The sequence below is a fragment of the Carcharodon carcharias genome (assembly GCF_017639515.1).
Source record: "Carcharodon carcharias isolate sCarCar2 chromosome 38 unlocalized genomic scaffold, sCarCar2.pri SUPER_38_unloc_2, whole genome shotgun sequence".
Taxonomy (NCBI): Eukaryota; Metazoa; Chordata; class Chondrichthyes; order Lamniformes; family Lamnidae; genus Carcharodon; species Carcharodon carcharias.
Window position 1 is genome coordinate 2,323,778 of NW_024470786.1, and position 19,983 is coordinate 2,343,760.

General features: G+C 54.7%; 1 protein-coding gene across 1 annotated transcript in view; it reads right to left on the bottom strand.

Moving 5' to 3' along the window:
• The window catches only part of LOC121274781 (active breakpoint cluster region-related protein-like), a 171,292-nt gene that overhangs the window by 34,161 nt on the left and 117,148 nt on the right, over positions 1 to 19,983 (bottom strand). Inside the window, exons 8-14 of the mRNA XM_041182131.1 lie at positions 17,849 to 17,989; positions 16,702 to 16,820; positions 13,214 to 13,388; positions 10,229 to 10,339; positions 4,518 to 4,593; positions 1,401 to 1,505; positions 187 to 261 (exon numbers count right to left, since the gene is read on the bottom strand). Of these exons, the coding sequence (XP_041038065.1) occupies positions 187 to 261; positions 1,401 to 1,505; positions 4,518 to 4,593; positions 10,229 to 10,339; positions 13,214 to 13,388; positions 16,702 to 16,820; positions 17,849 to 17,989 (802 nt within the window). The remainder of the gene's footprint in view (positions 1 to 186; positions 262 to 1,400; positions 1,506 to 4,517; positions 4,594 to 10,228; positions 10,340 to 13,213; positions 13,389 to 16,701; positions 16,821 to 17,848; positions 17,990 to 19,983) is intronic.

A 19,983-nucleotide genomic window follows, 5' to 3' on the forward strand; every position in this document is an offset into this window, starting at 1 on the left:
TTCAGTTGGGGGGTGATGGAGTGTCTCCCAGCTAATGTCCAGCGACCATCATTCGATCCTCATGGAGCATCTCCAGTGTTTAGGTCAGCTTTCTCTCACTGCTCTGATTGGCTGGTCTTGTCGATGGTCAGCTCTAGTTCGGCCTGTTGGATTGGGGCTCGATGGGCCTGCGTTGATTTTACTCACTGAGAGGTTGCGTGAATCCCGATATCCCGTGAATCTTCAGGCTAATTGTCCCTCGCAGAATGCTGTCTTCGGATTCTGGAACGAGCCAACAGTATCTAGGTCACCAGCTCCGTCTACCCGCCTCGTCCGGATTCGGCAAAACCGTTCAACGCCCCCCCCCCCCCACCCCCCGTCCCCCGTCTCAGCTCGTCGGCTGCAGAAGCCATCGCCCGCCCCTTCGTTCCCTCCGGGAATCGACTATTCCAGCCGCTCTCCTGGCCGCTCTCCCACACTCGACCCTCCTGTAAACTTCAGCTCGTCCCGAACTACGCTGACCCCTCCCCCGTGTCCGAACTCGCACCGAGTCCCCTTCACCCCTCACCCTCCCCGTGCTCGCTGACCCCACACTGGCTCCCGGTCCGGCAACACCTCCATTTTCACATTCTCACCCTCGGTTTCAAAACCCCTCCATGGCCCTCACTCCTCACTCCCTATCTCTGTAACCTCCTGCAGCCCCTACACCCCTCCATATCTCTGTAACCTCCTCCAGCTCCTACACCCCTCCCTATCTCTGTAACCTCCTCCAGCACCTACAACCCTCCCTATCTCTGTAACCTCCTCCAGCCCCTACACCCCTCCCTATCTCTGCAACCTCCTCCAGCCCCTACACCCCTCCCTATCTCTGTAACCTCCTCCAGCCCCTACACCCCTCCCTATCTCTGTAACCTCCTCCAGCACCTACAACCCTCCCTATCTCTGTAACCTCCTCCAGCCCCTACACCCCTCCCTATCTCTGTAACCTCCTCCAGCCCCTACACCCCTCCCTATCTCTGTATCCTCCTCCAGCCCCTACACCCCTCCCTATCTCTGTAACCTCCTCCAGCCCCTACACCCCTCCCTATCTCTGTATCCTCCTCCAGCCCCTACACCCCTCCCTATCTCTGTATCCTCCTCCAGCCCCTACACCCCTCCCTATCTCTGTATCCTCCTCCAGCCCCTACATCCCTCCCTATCTCTGTATCCTCCTCCAGCCCCTACATCCCTCCCTATCTCTCCACGGTCCACGTCCCTCTCCCTATTCTCTAATCCTTTCCCATCCTCCGTTATTAACCCCCCCAACCCTCTCCACACAAAGGCAGCCACTGTAGCGGGCGATGGGGGAGGGTCGGGTGGGTCGGGCTTGAGGTAGGGTGGGGTGCAGTACCTAGACGCTCCCCTGGGAGGCAGCAGCTTACCTTCTATGTTGCTGTGGAGCGGGGGATTGCGAGTGGCCCTTTGCCCCATGTAGGCATTGATGAGGCTCTGTGTCTCATAGGGGGTCATGGCAAAATCCGGCAGGCCTAGGAAGAAGAGGGAGGAGGTCAGTGGTGGAGAGAGGGATGGCGGACGGAGTTTTCACAATCTCCTATAAGACCATAAGACATAGGAGCAGAAATTAGACCATTCGGCCCATCGAGTCTGCTCCGCCATTCAATCACGGCTGATAGGTTTCTCAGCCCCATTCTCCCACCTTCTCCCCGTAACCTTTGCCCCCCTTACCAATCAAGAATCTATCTATCTCGGTCTTAAATACACTCAATGACCCGGCCTCCACAGCCTTCTGTAGCAATGAATTCCATAGATTCACCACTCTCTGGCTAAAGAAGTTTCTCCTCATCTCTGTTCTAAAAGGTCTTCCCTTTACTCTGAGGCTGTGCCCTCGGGTCCTAGTCTCTCCTACTAATGGAAACATCTTCCCCACGTCCACTCTATCCAGGCCTTTCAGTATTCTGTAAGTTTCAATCAGATCCCCCCTCTCATCCTTCTAAACTCCATCGAGTATAGACCCAGAGTCCTCAAACTTTCCTCATATGTTAAGCCTTTCACTCCTGGGATCGTTCTCGTGAACCTCCTCTGGACCCTGTCCAGGGCCAGAACATCCTTCCTGTGATACGGGGCCCAAAATTGCTCACAATATTCTAAATGTGGTCTGACCAGTGCCTTATAAAGCCTCAGCAGCACATCCCTGCTTTTATATTCCAGTCCTCTCGAAATAAATGCCAACGTGGCATTTGCCTTCCTAAATACCGACTCAACCTGCAAGTTAACCTTAAGAGAATCCTGGACTGGGACTCCCAAGTCCCTCTGCGCTCCTCCTCTTCGTCGCGCATCGTTCGCAAATTTTACACGGCGTGGGGTTGAGGCCTGTGCCTGAATGAAGGCCGCACACTGCCAAAATCTTAAAACCTGGCAATAGCCTGTGACCATGAACCACAGGAAACTCCTAGTCCTGACATTGGGGATGGAGTAGCTGAGAAATGTGTGCCTCGTTATCCCTGAGGAGATGCTAACGACACTCTGGGCTGCAGGGGTCAAATTCGAAGGAAATTGTACAAAGGCCATCAACATTTAATAAGCTGGGCCTCCACAGCAAAGACTACTAGACTGCTGAGCCAAAGGGCCCGGAACCCTCCTTTTATATCCTTACTGGTTGGATCGCCAACAATCCCAGTGATCCAGACAAAAGGAATGTGCATCCTGGAGAGATGTGACATGACCCTTCCCCACCCCCCGCCTTCCCCCACCACCCAACCAGCCGATGGGATATTTCCTTGCGGAGCTGCAAAGCTCAGTCTGCCATTTTCCATCCAGCAAGCGGCAGCTCAGAACAAGCGCCCGGTCCAGCTGAACGCCTGCTCCTACCCCAGCTACCTTCTTTACACTAGGACTTCTGAGTGTCCATACAGTCACCCGCAAAGCCCCAATCTCATCGTGGAAGTCATCGCCACTGGAAAAGTCAATTATCCAGCATCAGCATTCAACCTGCCGAACTCTGTGAATGAATACAACCAGTGGGCCTTGATCTGTGACTTCGGAGATTTGTCAGCAATAACCTGTTATTCTCTAGTCTTTGCCCTGTAAATATTTATTTCGCTAACCCCCACCCTCCTTTGTTACATGAGTGAGAAAGTCTTGCTTTTGTGTCTGAGTTTGTGCAATTAAACTAACCCTCTGAGTTTATCCAATATCGAGCTTGGTCAGTAGGGGGTTATCAACTGAAGTGGGTTACATCACAAGAAAGGGATCAGGAAAGGCATCCAGCCACCACTTATAAAGACACGAATCAAAGTGCAAACACCTCGTTGCTTAAGGGAGGGTGAGGCAAGGAGAAACATGGGCAGCTTAAATTAGCCCTTCCCTGTGTGTAACAGGCGTACGTGGGCTCTGCACACACACACACACAGAGCCGGGGAAGGAGGCTTCATTCTGAGACCAGAGACAAGTAACCGAGTGATCTCATCCATCGTGACAGGGGCCATGTTCCTATTGGAATGTAGTAGACTTCTGTTACAGGGAGAGGCAACACCAGCTCCAGTCCTGCTCAGTACTGAGGGAGCGCGGCACTGTCGGAGGGTCAGTGCTGAGGGAGAGCCGCACTGTCAGAGGGTCAGTGCTGAGGGAGTGCCGCACCATCGGAGGGTCAGTGCTGTGGGAGCGCCCCACTGTCGGAGGGTCAGTACTGAGGGAGCGCCCCACTGTCGGAGGGTCAGTACTGTGGGAGAGCCGCACTGTCGGAGGGTCAGTACTGAGGGAGAGCCGCACTGTCGGAGGGTCAGAACTGTGGGAGAGCCGCACTGTCGGAGGGTCAGTACTGAGGGAGAGCCGCACTGTCGGAGGGTCAGTACTGTGGGAGAGCCGCACTGTTGGATGGTCAGTACTGAGAGAGAGCCGCACTGTCGGAGGGTCAGTACTGAGGGAGAGCCGCACTGTCGGAGGGTCAGTGCCGAGGGAGAGCCACACAGTCGGAGGGTCGGTACTGAGGGAGAGCCGCACTGTCGGAGGGTCAGTACTGAGGGAGAGCCGCACTGTCGGAGGGTCAGTGCTGAGGGAGAGCCGCACTGTCGGAGGGTCAGTGCAGAGGGAGAGCTGCACTGTCGGAGGGTCAGTGCTGTGGGAGCGCCGCACTGTTGGAGGGTCAGTGCTGAGGGAGATCCTCACTGTCGGCCATGGGGGGTCGACGAGGGAGTCCTGAGCGACCGGTGTGGGGGGGTTGCGGGGCTAACAGGAAAGCAGCGTTAAGGCCAGGATAAGGTCAGCTACGATCCTATTGAATGGGCGGGGCAGGCTCGAGGGGCCGAATGGCCTACTCCTGCTCCTTTTTCCCGTGTTTCTATCGCTCGCCCGAAGGCCAGAATGGCCTTGGGGGAAGTAACGGACCCCTTCCTGGGCTGGGCCTCTTTCTCCAGGTTCGATACCCGCTCGATCGCGCCCACATGGTACAGGCCTCCTTGGAGATGAGGGGTGGGGTGGGGGAAGGCCCTCAACCTGGGGAAAGGGAGGGGGTTGGGGGACAGGGCCCAACAGCTACGCACCGTGCTTCTGCAGCCTCTCGATGCTTTCCCGCCAATCGTGGAGCTCGTACGCCGACGACAAGAGGAAGAGGTAGCTCTGGGGGGGGGGAGACAGAGAAAGAGAGATGCACACAGTTAGTCAAGCTCACCAACGAGGCCTTGTGCCTGCTCGCCGCTTCTGTAGGCCTCACCTTTTCAGGGCGGGTGGTTTGGGTGAGTTGGGGGGCTGGGTGGCGGTAGTGGCTCCAGGTCTTACCTGTCCTTACGCCGTGTCTGGAGGTCAGGCCTGGTGTATGACGCAGCCTTGGCCCAGTGCCGTGTGGAGGCCCGGGCCTGGGCCTAGTGAGGTAAATCCTCGGCCTAGAGTAGTTTTGAGACTGGGTCTATAGTGGAGCCTTGGCCTAGAGTGATAAAAACTAGCCCTAGAGTAGTGTTCAGTCTGGGCCTATAATGGAGCCTGGGCCTAGTGTGATAAAAACTGGGCTTAGAGTAGTGTTCAGGCTGGGCCTATAATGGAGCCTGGGCCTAGTGTGATAAAAACTGGGCTTAGAGTAATGTTCAGGCTGGGCCTATAATGGAGCCTGGGCCTAGCGTGATAAAAACTGGGTCTAGAGTAGTTTTGAGGCTGCGCCTGTAGTGAAGACTAGGCCTAGTGGGACAAATCCTGGACCTACAGTACTGTTGAGGCTGGGCAACACTGGTGCCTGGGCCTAGGGTGACAAAGCCTGGGCCTAGAGTAGTTTTGAGGCTGGGCCTATAGTGGAGACTGGGTCTAGTGTGATAAAGCCTGAGCCTGGAGTTGTATTGAGGCTGGGGCTATATTGAAGCCTGGGCCTAGTGTGGCAAAAACTAGAATAGTGTTGAGGCTGGGGCTATATTGAAGACTGGGCCTAGTGTGATAAAGCCTGGGCCCCTAGAGTAGTGTTGAAGCTGGGGTTATGTTGGAGCCTGGGCCTAGTGTGGCAAAGCCTGGGCCTAGAGTAGTGTTGAAGCTGGGGTTATGTTGGACCCTGGGCCTAGCGCGGCAAAGCCTGGGCCTAGAGTAGTGTTAAGGCTGATGGCTCTGTCGTGGAGCCTGGGCCTGGGTGTGTGACAAAGGCTGCACCTCGAGAGGTTTTGAGGCTGGGCCCAGCGTAAACAAGTGCCTGGGACTGGCGTGCGACAGATTCCCCCAGGAACCTGAAGGGCTACACGCAATGCAAGGAGCTAAAAGAGATAGCTGCGCAGGTAAGGCCTGGCTACCCTTTTGCAAAAATTCCCTAGACTCTGGAATGGGGCCGAGCAGATGGGAAATGAACAAACATAACGCCGCCATTTCAGGATGGAGGGAGCGAGGAAGCAGGGGACACCAGCCAGTTCACTTGACATCGGTACTTGGGGAAGTGCTGGGACCTATTATTAAGGAGGTCTCGACCATGCACTTAACAAATTGGACTAAGATCGGGCCGGAGAAACACGATTTTACGAAAGTGAAATCCTGTTTGACAGATTTATTAGAATGTTTTGAAAGGCCTAACTAGGAGGGTAGATGAAGGGGAACCAGTAGATGTAATATATCTGGTTCTCCCAAAGGCACTTGATAAGGTATCACGCAAAAGGCCCATTGGCTGATAAGTGCTCCGGGAGCTGGGGTGGAATATTGGTGAATGAACAGGAGGCAGAGAGTAGGGGTAAATGGGGCATTTTCAAAGCTCCGGTGGGAAGGGAAAGCTGCGTGGAGGACACAAAGAGCTTGCAGAGGGCGACAGGGAGGTGGAGTGAGGGGGCAACAAGGCAGGAGGGGGAGTGTCTCGTGGGGTCATGGGAAGCTATTCCCTCAGGTCGTAAGGATATTCCAAAAAAAAAAACCCCCATGAAACTTGTGAATGTTGATGCTCAGAGAGAATTAGGGCGCGGGGCACAGAAAGTTGGCGTGTGGGTAGAACAAGGGGTCAGGAGGCGGGGTCTCCGTGTTTAAAGAAGTATGTCCTTGCGTCGGGAGGCGGGACAGTGAAGGGTCACTCGATTGGTCCCTGGGACGAAGGGTGGGTGGGTGTCCTGCGAGTAAATTGGGTCAATGTTCTCCGGAGTTTCGAAGAATGAGAGGAGATCTCGCCGATTCTGAAGGGTGGGTGGGGTGGGGTGGGGAGGTGGGGGGCTTGCGGGTGGGGAGGGTCACTGAGAGGTGGTGGCACGAGCTGCGGGTAAGGGGGCCGGCTATTTTGGAGCGAGACGAGGGGCAGTGTCTCCACACTCGGAGGGGATGAGAAATCTTGGGAATTCTCTCACCACCCCACCCTCCCACCACCACCACCCCCCCCGCCCCCCCCAACCGGGGTTCCGTCGCCGATGCCTATTCCGCACCGGGACCGAGGGGTACGGGCGGGAGGGCCGAGCTGAGACGTGAAGGTCGGCCGGGGTTGTATCGAATTGCGGGGGTGCTGGGGGAGGGGGGTGGTGCGCCCTCGATGGGCCGAAGGGACTCCCCTGTACGATTCCCGGCCCCTTGTGCTGCGAGTGAAGGACTCTGGGACGAAATAATGTTGGGGTCTGGGGCTGCAATTGTCCTCAGTACCGGGCCCTGTTGGGGGGTGTGGGGGGGGTGGGGTGGGGTGGGTGGGTGGTGGGGGGAGGGTGGGGGAGGAGAGAGGTTACCTGTAAGTAGGGGCCTGGGGGAGAGCGAGAGGGTGGGTGGGGTAGGGGAGAGGCTGCGTTGTGTCCTGGTAATGAACGGTGGAAGTATCGAGTCGAGCAAAGTGCCTCAATGGCCTCTCGGGCGCGCTTGGGGAAGGTGCGTACAGAGCAGAGGAAACCAATAAAAGCTGAGGTCAGAACGTCAGGTCCAGGACGCGGTTACTGAGCTGAGACACTGCCTGTAAAACCTCAAGCCAACATAACCAAATCCGATGCCATTGAGCGCGCAAGGTTAAAACCGGAGGAACATGCACAACACGCTGGTGAAGGGACAGTTCGGTCTCAGAGTATGAGAGGTGCACTGTACTTTCCCCCTCTGGGACCGCGTGTCACAGTGCGTTAGATACACTGTCCTTTCCCCCTCTGGGACCGGGTGTCACAGTGCGTTAGATACACTGTCCTTTCCCCCTCTGGGACCGGGTGTCACAGTGCTTTAGATACGCTGTCCTTTCCCCCTCTGGGTCTGGGTGTCACAGTGCGTTAGATACACTGTCCTTTCCCCCTCTGGGACTGGGTGTCACAGTGCATTAGATACACTGTCCTTTTCCCCTCTGGGACCGGGTGTCACAGTGCGTTAGATACACTGTCCTTTCCCCCTCTGGGACCGGGTGTCACAGTGCGTTAGATACACTGTCCTTTTCCCCTCTGGGACCGGGTGTCACAGTGCGTTAGATACACTGTCCTTTCCCCCTCTGGGTCCGGGTGTCACAGTGCGTTAGACACACTGTCATTTCCCCCTCTGGGACCGGGTGTCACAGTGCGTTAGACACACTGTCCTTTCCCCCTCTGGGACCGGGTGTCACAGTGCATTAGATACACTGTCCTTACCCCCTCTCGGACCAGGTGTCACAGTGCGTTAGATACACTGTCCTTTCCCCCTCTGGGACAGGGTGTCACAGTGCATTAGATACACTGTCATTTCCCCCTCTGGGACCGGGTGTCACAGTGCGTTAGATACGCTGTCCTTTCCCCCTCTGGGACTGGGTGTCACAGTGCGTTAGATACACTGTCCTTTCCCCCTCTGGGACCGGGTGTCACGGTGCGTTAGACACACTGTCCTTTCCCCCTCTGGGACCGGGTGTCACAGTGCGTTAGATACACTGTCCTTTCCCCCTCTGGGACCGGGTGTCACAGTGCGTTAGATACACTGTCCTTTCCCCCTCTGGGACCGGGTGTCACAGTGCGTTAGATACACTGTCCAATCCCCCTCTGGGACTGGGTGTCACAGTGCGTTAGATACACTCTCCTTTCCCCCTCTGGGACCGGGTTACACAGTGCGTTAGATACACGGTCCTTTCCCCCTCTGGGACCGGGTGTCACAGTGCGTTAGATACACTGTCCTTTCCCCCTCTGGGACCGGGTGTCACAGTGCATTAGATACACTGTCCTTTCCCCCTCTGGGACCGGGTTACACAGTGCGTTAGATACACTGTCCTTTCCCCCTCTGGGACCGGGTGTCACAGTGCGTTAGATACACTGTCCTTTCCCCCTCTGGGACTGGGTGTCACAGTGCGTTAGATACACTGTCCTTTCCCCCTCTGGGACCGGGTGTCACAGTGCGTTAGATACACTGTCCTTTCCCCCTCTGGGACCGGGTGTCACAGTGCGTTAGATACACTGTCCTTTCCCCCTCTGGGACCGGGTGTCACAGTGCGTTAGATACACTGTCCTTTCCCCCTCTGGGACCGGGTGTCACAGTGCGTTAGATACACTGTCCAATCCCCCTCTGGGACTGGGTGTCACAGTGCGTTAGATACACTGCCCTTTCCCCCTCTGGGACCGGGTGTCACAGTGCGTTAGATACACTGTCCTTTCCCCCTCTGGGACCGGGTGTCACAGTGCATTAGATACACTGTCCTTTCCCCCTCTGGGACCGGGTGTCACAGTGCGTTAGATACACTGTCCTTTCCCCCTCTGGGACCGTGTGTCACAGTGCGTTAGATACACTGTCCTTTCCCCCCTGGGACCGGGTGTCACAGTGCGTTAGATACACTTTCCTTTCCCCCTCTGGGACCGGGGGTCACAGTGCGTTAGATACACTGTCCTTTCCCCCTCTGGGACCGGGTGTCACAATGCGTTAGATACACTGTCCTTTCCCCCTCGGGGACTGGGTGTCACAGTGCGTTAGATACACTGTCATTTCCCCCTCTGGGACTGGGTGTCACAGTGCGTTAGGTACACTGTCCTTTCCCCCTCGGGGACTGGGTGTCACAGTGCGTTAGATACACTGTCCTTTCCCCTCTGGGACTGGGTGTCACAGTGCGTTAGATACACTGTCCTTTCCCCCTCTGGGACCGGGTGTCACAGTGCGTTAGATACACTGTCCTTTCCCCCTCTGGGACAGTGAGTCACAGTGCGTTAGGTACACTGTCCTTTCCCCCTCTGGGACCGGGTGTCACAATGCGTTAGATACACTGTCATTTCCCCCTCTGGGACCAGGTGTCACAGTGCGTTAGATACACTGTCCTTTCCCCCTCTGGGACAGGGTGTCACAGTGCGTTAGATACGCTGTCCTTTCCCCCTCTGGGACCGGGTGTCACAGTGCGTTAGATACACTGTCCTTTCCCCCTCTCGGACCAGGTGTCACAGTGCGTTAGATACACTGTCATTTCCCCCTCTGGGACCAGGTGTCACAGTGCGTTAGATACACTGTCCTTTCCCCCTCTGGGACCGGGTGTCACAGTGCGTTAGACACACTGTCCTTTCCCCCTCTGGGACCGTGTGTCACAGTGCGTTAGATACACTGTCCTTTCCCCCCTGGGACCGGGTGTCACAGTGCGTTAGATACACTGTCCTTACCCACTCTGGGACCGGGTGTCACAGTGCGTTAGATACACTGTCCTTTCCCCCTCTGGGATCGGGTGTCACAGTGCGTTAGATACACTGTCCTTTATGCCTCTGGGACTGGGTGTTGCTGTGCGTTAGATACACTGTCCTTTCCTCCTCTGGGACCGGGTGTCACAGTGCGTTAGATACACTGTCCTTTCCCCCTCTGGGACCGGGTGTCACAGTGCGTTAGATACACTGTCCTTTCCCCCTCGGGGACTGGGTCTCCTTACCTTGCCGTTCCTGTTCTGCAGTCCGAGGGGGATGGATGGTGAGTTCAGCAGGAGCCAGGACTCAATGTCCACGAGTTTCTTCTTCAGCCTGTCTAATCTCTTATTCTGTTTCTAAGGGGACACAGTGTTGGTCATCTGGGTGAGAATAAATTTCTGATTCCCCTTTCGCTCTTCACCCATCCTCAATGCTGGATCTGCCCTCTCCCCATTCTCTCCTGCCCCAGATCCCTCACTCCCTCCCTCACTCCCTCCCCACCTTCCCTTGCTCCCTCCTTCCCTCTACCCCTGCCTCTCTCACTCCCTCCCTCTCTCTCTGTTCCCCTTTCCCTCAATCTCTCTCTGTCCCTTTCACCACCCTCCTCCCCCCACTCACCCTCACTCTCGCCCTCTCTCTCACCCTCTCTCTTCCCTCTCTCTCTCTCTCACTCTCTCCCTCTCTCTCACCCTCTCTCTTCTCTCTCTTTCTCACTCACTCTCTCCCTCTCTCTCACCCTCTCTCTTCCCTCTCTCTCTCTCTCACTCTCCCCCTCTCTCTCACCCTTTCTCTTCCCTCTCTCTCTCTCTCACTCACTCTTGCCCTCTCTCTCACCCTCTCTCTTCCCTCTCTCTCTCTCACTCACTCTCTCCCTCTCTCTCAACCTCTCTCTTCCCTCTCTCTCTCTCTCTCTCACTCACTCTCACCCTCTCTCTCACCCTCTCTCTTCCCTCTCTCTCTCTCTCACTCACTCTTGCCCTCTCTCTCACCCTTTCTCTTCCCTCTCTCTCTCTCTCACTCACTCTTGCCCTCTCTCTCACTCTCTCTCTTCCCTCTCTCTCTCTCACTCACTCTCTCCCTCTCTCTCAACCTCTCTCTTCCCTCTCTCTCTCTCTCTCTCTCTCACTCACTCTCACCCTCTCTCTCACCCTCTCTCTTCCCTCTCTCTCTCTCACTCTCTCCCTCTCTCTCACCCTTTCTCTTCCCTCTCTCTCTCTCACTCACTCTCTCCCTCTCTCTCAACCTCTCTCTTCCCTCTCTCTCTCTCTCTCTCTCACTCACTCTCTCCCTCTCTCTCACCCTCTCTCTTCTCTCTCTCTCTCTCTCACTCACTCTCTCCCTCTCTCTCACCCTCTCTCTCTCACTCACTCTCTCCCTCTCTCTCTCTCTCTCTCACTCACTCTCTCCCTCTCTCTCACCCTCTCTCTTCTCTCTCTCTCTCTCTCACTCACTCTCTCCCTCTCTCTCACCCTCTCTCTCTCACTCACTCTCTCCCTTTCTCTCACCCTCTCTCTTCTCTCTCTCTCTCTCTCACTCTCTCCCTCTCTCTCAGCCTTTCTCTTCCCTCTCTCTCTCTCTCACTCACTCTTGCCCTCTCTCTCACGCTCTCTCTTCCCTCTCTCTCTCTCACTCACTCTCTCCCTCTCTCTCACCCTCTCTCTTCCCTCTCTCTCTCTCACTCACTCTCTCCCTCTCTCTCAACCTCTCTCTTCCCTCTGTCTCTCACTCACTCTCTCCCTCTCTCTCAACCTCTCTCTTCCCTCTCTCTCTCTCTCTCTCACTCACTCTCGCCCTCTCTCTCACCCTCTCTCTTCCCTCTCTCTTTCTCTCACTCACTCTCTCCCTCTCTCTCACCCTCTCTCTTCCCTCTCTCTCTCTCACTCACTCTCTCCCTCTCTCTCAACCTCTCTCTTCCCTCTGTCTCTCACTCACTCTCTCCCTCTCTCTCAACCTCTCTCTTCCCTCTCTCTCTCTCTCTCACTCACTCTCGCCCTCTCTCTCACCCTCTCTCTTCCCTCTCTCTTTCTCTTACTCACTCTCTCCCTTGCTGTCTCTGTTCCCCTGTCCTTCTCTCCCTCCCCTCTCACTCTCTCCATCCGTCTCACCCTCTCTCCCTCTGCCCCGAACCTCTCTCTCCCTCCCTCTCTCCCCTATCATTCTCCCCCCCCTCTCTCTCTGTGTCTGTCCATCCTTCTCACTCCTTCCTTCTGTCTCTGACCCTCTCCCTCCCTCCGTCCTTCCCTAATCCCCTCCCTCTCCTTCCCCTTCACTGACCCTTCTATTCTCCCTCCCTCTTCCTCTGACCCTTTCAATCTTTCTCACTCTCCCTCCATCTCAGTCGTTCCCTCCGTCTGTCTCTAACTCTTTCCCTCCCTCTCATTTTCTCTCTCCCTCTCTCTCCTTCTCTCTCCCTCCCTCCCTCTCACTTTCTCTCTCTCCCTCCTTCTCCCTCCCCACCTGACCCACCCTGCCCTTTCCTCCCTCTCCCTCCTTCCTTTTCCCTCCCTCTCTCCTTCCCTCTCCCTCTCTCTGCCTTGTTCTCTCTCTCTCTTTCCCTCCCTCTACCTTACTCTCCCCCTCCACCCGTCACGCTCACTGTCTTTTTCTCCTCTCTCTGACCCTCTCCCTCCCTCTCTGTTTCTCCCTCCCCTCTCTCTCCCTCCCCATCTATCTCTCACCCTCCTCTCCCTCTCCCTCTCTCTCTCTCTCCGACACTCTCTCCCTCGCTCTCTCCCCATCTCCCTCCCTTTCTCTGTCTATCCACTGCCCTCCCTCTTCCCTATTCTCTCTCGCTCTCATTCTCTCTCCCCCTCTGTCTCTCGCTCCCTCTCTCTCCCTCCCCTCTCTCTCTCTGACCCTCGCCCTACCTCTCTCTCCCTCCCCTCTCTCTCTCTGACCCTCGCCCTACCTCTCTCTCCCTCCCCTCTCTCTCTGACCCTCGCCCTCACTCTCTCCCCCTCCCCCCTCTCTCTGACCCTCTTCCCTCCCCCTCTCTCTCTCACTCTCTCCCCCTCCCCCCTCTCTCTCTCCCTCTCCCCCTCCCCCTCTCTCTCTCACTCTCTCCCCCTCCCCCTCTCTCTCTCACTCTCTCCCCCTCCCCCTCTCTCTCTCACTCTCTCCCCCTCCCCCTCTCTCCCTCTGACCCTCTCCGCACCCCCGTCTCCCACCCCTCCCTCCCTCCCTCCCTCCCTCCCTCGCTCGCTCGCTCGCTCGCCCGCCCACCCACCCACCTTCTCCAGGTAGATCTCGATCTTGGTCTCCATCAGCTGACCCTTGACCTCCTCGATGTCGTGCTTGGCCACCGTCTGGAAGCTGCGGGGAGCCATCAGGTGGATCTCACTCTGGCTTTGGAAGCTGAGGTCCTCCAGGGGGATGTACCACTCGCACTTGTACTGCAGCTGCCTCCTGAAAGGGCAACGGAGATTGGATGGGTCCCCCCCACCCAACACTTCCCCCAACATTGGGTTCGCCCCACACCCCCATCGCGCGCCCCCTCCCCAACAAAGCCTGCGGCCTGTGGCTCTGGGCCTGGCCTCCGCCCTCGGGATCGAGCCTGAACCGGGTCAGGCCGCCCTCCCATGAGTCACGGAGCAGGAGTAGGCCCTTCGGCCCACTCCACCCTGCTTTCCCCGTTCTCTAAGACCGCGTCCGATCCTCTTGCGGCCTTGACTCCGCTTTCCTGTCCGCCCCCCCCCCCCCCCAATAACCCTCGACCCCCTCGTCGATCAGAAACCCCTCTCGCTCGGCCTTGAGTATACCCAACAGCCCCGGCCTCCACTGCTCTCTGAGGGGGGTGGGGGGAGAGAATCCCACAATCGGACCCCCCTCTGAGGGAAGAAATTCCTCCTCATCTCCGTCTCCAACCCCTCGTTCTGAAACTGTGCCCCCCCACCCCCCTCCTCGTTCTAGATTCCCCCCCACGAGGGGGGAAACATCCTCCCAGCATCCCCCCCTGTCGAACCCCTACCTTCCCCCCTCAGAATCTTATCTGTCTTGATAAGATCGCCTCTCGTTCTTCTAAACTCCAACAACGGGTAACAGGGCCCAACCTGCTCAACCCCTCCTCACAAGACAAACCCCCTTCGTCCCAGGAATCAGCCGGGTGAACCTGCTCTGAACGGCCTCCAGTGGGGGTAAATCCCTCCTCGAGTAAGGGGGCCAAAGCTGTCCCCAGTGCTCCAGGTCTGGTCTCCCCAACGCCCTGTACAGTTGGAGCGAGACTTCCCCACTTTTATATCATCCATCTCCCCCTCGCAATAAAGGACAACATTCCACTTGCCTCCCCCAATCACTCGCTGCATCTGCGCCCCAACTTTTTCCTGATTCGTGCACCATGACACCCAGATCCCTCCGCACCTCAGGGATCCGCAATCTCCCTGATTAAATAATGCTCTGCTTTTCCACTCTTCCTACCAGCCAGTGGACAACCCTCACATTCATGGCCCTTCGGTGACAGGGCACCTCACCCTCCCTCGCCCCTGATTCAGGAGCCGATGGCTCTCGCAGTTCACTCCAGAGACTCAAGCTGCTGTTTCCCGGGTAACCTGAGGGCTTGATTCTGTCTGCACCATCGCTCCCACCGAGTCCATCTGTGGGATGGTCAGGGGTTGAATTGTGGAAGCACCATCGGTTGGGGGGGAGGGGGACAGCCAACGGAATCCAGTGAAAATTGCTCCCAAGATCTCTCCCCTACCCCCTGTTCCCCTCGAGTCCTGAAGGTGCCGATGGTTCACGGTGGACATGGGTCTCCCTCAGAGGACAAGGTCGGAGCAGCTCCTTGTGAGTTGTACAATTTCTCTACAGCTTCTGGGTTCCAACTCTCATATACCCTCTCCTCCCTCTCTGTGTCTTTCTCTCTCTGTATCTCTCTCTCTGTCTCTCTCTGCCTCTGTCTCTCTCTTTGTCTCTCTGTCTCTCTGTCTGTCTGTCTGTCTCTCTCTCTATCTCTCTCTCTGTCTCTCTCTCTGTATACCTCTCTCTCTGTCTGTCTGTCTGTCTCTCTCTCTATCTCTCTCTCTCTGTCTCTCTCTCTGTATCTCTCCCTCTCTCTCTGTCTGTCTGTCTCTCTCTCTCTATCTCTCTCTCTGTCTCTGTCTCTCTTTCTCTCTTTGTCTCTCTCTCTCTCTCTGTCTCTATCTCTCTGTCTGTCTGTCTCTCTCTCTATCTCTCTCTCTCTCTCTGTCTCTCTCTTTGTATCTCTCTCTCTGTCTGTCTCTCTCTCTGCCTGTCTCTATCTCTCTCTCTCTGTCTGTCTCTCTCTCTCTCTATCTCTCTCTCTCTCTGTCTCTCTCTCTGTATCTCTCTCTCTCTCTCTGCCTGTCTCTCTCTCTCTCTGTCTGTCTGTCTCTCTCTCTCTCTCTGTCTCTCTCTCTGTCTGTCTCTCTCTCTCTGTCTCTCTCTCTCTCTGTCTCTCTCTGTCTGTCTCTCTCTCTGTCTGTCTCTCTCTCTCTCTCTGTCTCTCTCTCTTTCTCTCTCTCTCTCTGTCTCTCTCTATCTCTCTGTTCCTCTCTATCTCCCTTCTGTTTCTCTCCATTTCTCAGCCTCTTTGTCTCTCGATCTTGATCTCTCAATTTCTCTCTCTTTTACTCTCTGTATCTCTCACTCTGCTTCTTTCTGCCCTCTCTTCCTTTTCCTCTCTCGTGCGCTCTATTTCTCTCTCTCTCTGGCTACTATCTGTCTCACTCTCTCTCTGTGCCACTCACTATCTCTCTCATCACTTTTTCTGCCTCTCACTCTGTTTTTTCTCCTTCTATATCTGTCCCCCTCCCTCCCATTTCTCTGGCATTTACTGTCTGTCTCTCTCTCTCTCTCTCTCCCAATCTCTCTTCAAGCTCTCTCGTTCATTCGCTCTCTCACTGACTCTCGCACTGTCTGTCTGTCTGTCTATCTATCTATCTATCTCTCTCAATTCTCTCTCAATTCTCTCTCAATATTGCTACATGCCTGCGTGCAATCTCTAAGCTCTGAAATCCAAACACTCTGATCTATACACCCTCCGTCTGGAACCTAACCAAACAGAGGTCAAAGCCATGAGATTCCATGTCAACCATTCTCAAGGCTTGGAACCTTTAAAGTTATCCCCTGTATCAATATGGAAGCAGCTGCAATAACAAACTGCAGAGATAATTAATCGATGTATGTATATGAGTCTAAACAGGAATACACCAGTTCAGTTGGGTATTGGAAGTCCTGGTGTAAGCAACAGTGTTTTTCACAGACATCGCCGGACAAAGCAGACCCACTTGATCGGCCCCCCCATCCACAAACATTCACTCCCTCCACCACCGACGCACAGTAGCTGCAGTGTGTGTACCATCTACAAGATGCACTGCAGCAACTCACCAAGGCTCCTTCGATAGCGCTGCCCAAATCCACCTCCTCTACCATCTAGAAGGACAAGGGCAGCAGACACATGGGAACACCACCACCTGGAAGTTCCCCTCTGAGCCACTCACCATCCTGACTTGGAAATATATTGGCTGTTCCTTCACTGTCGTTGGGTCAAAATCCTGGAACTCCCTCCCTAACAGCGCCGTGGGTGTACCTACACCACAGGGACTGCAGCAGCTCAAGAAGGCGGTTCATCCACCACCTTCTCAAGGGGGCAATTAGGGAGGGGCAATAAAGGATGACCTATCCTGAGAGGAAAACATAACCAAAAATGGCTTCAGGCTACACAAGCTGGGAGGGCCGGGATTCGAGGTGAATGTGGAATTACCCAATAAGCTTCCTCAATCGGGCACAGAAGAAGAGGTTGGATAGAAGGAAGATGTGCCGCAATTTCCGAGAGTTCTCAGACACTTCCACCACGAAACCATCCTTCACCAAACGCTGGGCCTGATGGGGAAGAAAGTCCAAAGAGGAAAGGAAATCAAGACCAGCACAAATTACCAAAACGGAGAATTCGGATCAGGGGAAAAATCAACTGTCACAGTGCTTTAGATACACTGTCCTTTCCCCCTCTGGGACCAGGTGTCACAGTGCATTAGATACACTGTCCTTTATGCCTCTGGGACCGGGTGTCACAGTGCATTAGATACACTGTCCTTTCCCCCTCTGGGACTGGGTGTCACAGTGCGTTAGATACACTGTCCTTTCCCCCTCTGGGACCGGGTGTCACAGTGCGTTAGATACGCTGTCCTTTCCCCCTCTGGGACCGGGTGCTACAGTGCGTTAGATACACTGTCCTTTCCCCCTCTGGGACTGGGTGTCACAGTGCGTTAGATACACTGTCCTTTCCCCCTCTGGGACTGGGTGTCACAGTGCGTTAGATACACTGTCCTTTCACCCTCTGGGACCGGGTGTCACAGTGCGTTAGATACAGTGTCCTATCCCCCTCTGGGACCGGGTGTCACAGTGCGTTAGATACACTGTCTTTTCCCCCTCTGGGACTGAGTGTCACAGTGCGTTAGATACACTGTCCTTTCCCCCTCTGGGACCAGGTGTCACAGTGCGTTAGATACACTGTCCTTTCCCCCTCTGGGACCGGGTGTCACAGTGCGTTAGATACACTGTCCTTTCCCTCTCTGGGACCGGGTGTCACAGTGCGTTAGATACACTGTCCTTTCCCCCTCTGGGACCGGGTGTCACAGTGCGTTAGATACACTGTCCTTTCCCTCTCTGGGACCGGGTGTCACAGTGCGTTAGATACACTGTCCTTTCCCCCTCTGGGACCGGGTGTCACAGTGCGTTAGATACACTGTCCTTTCCCTCTCTGGGACTGGGTGTCACAGTGCGTTAGATACACTGTCCTTTCCCTCTCTGGGACCGGGTGTCACAGTGCGTTAGATACACTGTCATTTCCCTCTCTGGGACCGGGTGTAACAGTTTGTGTGATGCACTGTCCTTTCCAGTTGCTCGTTTACCTTTGCTGAATCATTATTAAGAAGTGAACTCTTGTGATGAAAGTTTTGATTGGTTGCAGTGAGAAAATTGTTGGAGTTAATGAGAGCTCCTTCCAGAACATCGAAATCGGAATGATCGCTGGGTGTGTTGTTTAGCAGTTCCTACAGGAAAATAACATATTATTTAGCATTCACTCCAATTGTACACAATCCTAATGGATCCAAACCCCTTCCCGTTCACTCCCACCGTACACAATCCCAATGGATCCAAACCCCTTCCCGTTCACTCCCACTGTACACAATCCCAATGGACCCAAACCCCTTCCCGTTCACTCCCACCGTACACAATCCCAATGGACCCAAACCCCTTCCCGTTCACTCCCGCTGTACACAATCCCAATGGACACAAACCCCTTCCCATTCACTCCCACTGTACACAATCCCAATGGACCCAAACCACTTCCCGTTCACTCCCGCTGTACACAATCCCAATGGACCCAAACCCCTTCCCATTCACTCCCACTGTACACAATCCCAATGGACCCAAATCCCTTCCCGTTCACTCCCACTTTACACAATTCCAATCGACCCAAACCCCTTCCCGTTCACTCCCACTGTACACAATCCCAATGGACCCAAAACCCTTCCCGCTCACTCCCACTGTACACAATCCCAATGGACACAAACCCCTTCCCATTCACTCCCACTGTACACAAGACCAATGGACCCAAAACCCTTCCCGTTCACTCAAACTGTAGACAAGCCCAATGGACCCAATCCCCTTCCCGTTCACTCCCACTATACACAAGCCCAATGGAACAAAGCCACTTCCCATTCACTCATACTGTACACAATCCTAATGAACCCAAACCCCTTCCCATTCAATTGCACTGTAAACAATACCAATGGACTCAAACCCCTTCCCATTCACTCCCACTGTACACAATCCGAATGGACCCAAACCCCTTCCCGTTCACTCCCACTGTATACAATCCCAATGGACCCAAACCCCTTCCCATTCACTCCCACTGTACACAATCCCAATGAACCCAAACCCCTTAACATCACTTCCAATGTACAAAATCCCAATGGACCCAAACCCCTTCCCATTCACTCCTACTGTACACAATCCAAATATAACCAAACCCCTTCCCGTTCACTCCTACTGTACACAATCCAAATATAACCAAACCCCTTCCCGTTCATTCCCACTGTACACAATCCCAATGGACCCAAACCCCTACTCGTTCACTCCCGCTGTACACAATCCCAATGGACCCAAACCCCTGCCCGTTCACTCACACTGAACATAATCCCAATGGAGCCAAACCCCTTCCCGTTCACTTCCACTGTACACAATCCCAATGGAACCAAAGCCCTTCCCATTCACTCCAACTGTACACAATCCCAATGGACCCAAACCCCTTCCCGTTCACTCCCAGAGTCCACAATCCCAATGGACGCAAACCCCTCCCCGTTCATTCCAACTGTACACAATCCCAATGGCCCCAAACCCCTTCCCATTCACTCCCACTGTACACAATCCCAAAGGAACCAAATCCCTTCCCATTCACTCCCACTGTACACAATCCCAATGGAACCAAACCCCTTCCCGTTCACTCCCACTGTACACAATCCCAATGGAACCAAACCCCTTCCCGTTCACTCCCTCTGTACACAATCCCAACTGGCCCAAACCCTTTCCCATTTACTCCTACTGTACACAATCCGAATCCCAGACTTCTTCGCATTCACTGCTAATGTACACAATCCCATTCCCAAAACCCTTCCCATTCAATACCACTGTACACAATCCCTATGGATGCAAACCCATTTCTGTTCACTCCTACTGTACACAATCAAATCACAAAACCCTTTCCTCTTCACTCCCACTGTACACAATCCCATTCCCAAAAACATTCACATTCACTCCCACTGTACACAATCGCAATCGTTCGAAACCCCTTCCCGTTTACTATCACTTTACACAATCCCAAACGACCCAAATGCCTTTCCATTCACCCCAGCTATAAACAATCCAAAGAGACACTAACCCCTTCCCATTCAATCCCATGGTACACAATCACAATCCAGACCACGTCCAGTTCACTCCCACTGTACACAATCCCAATGGACCCAAACCTCTTCCCCTTCAA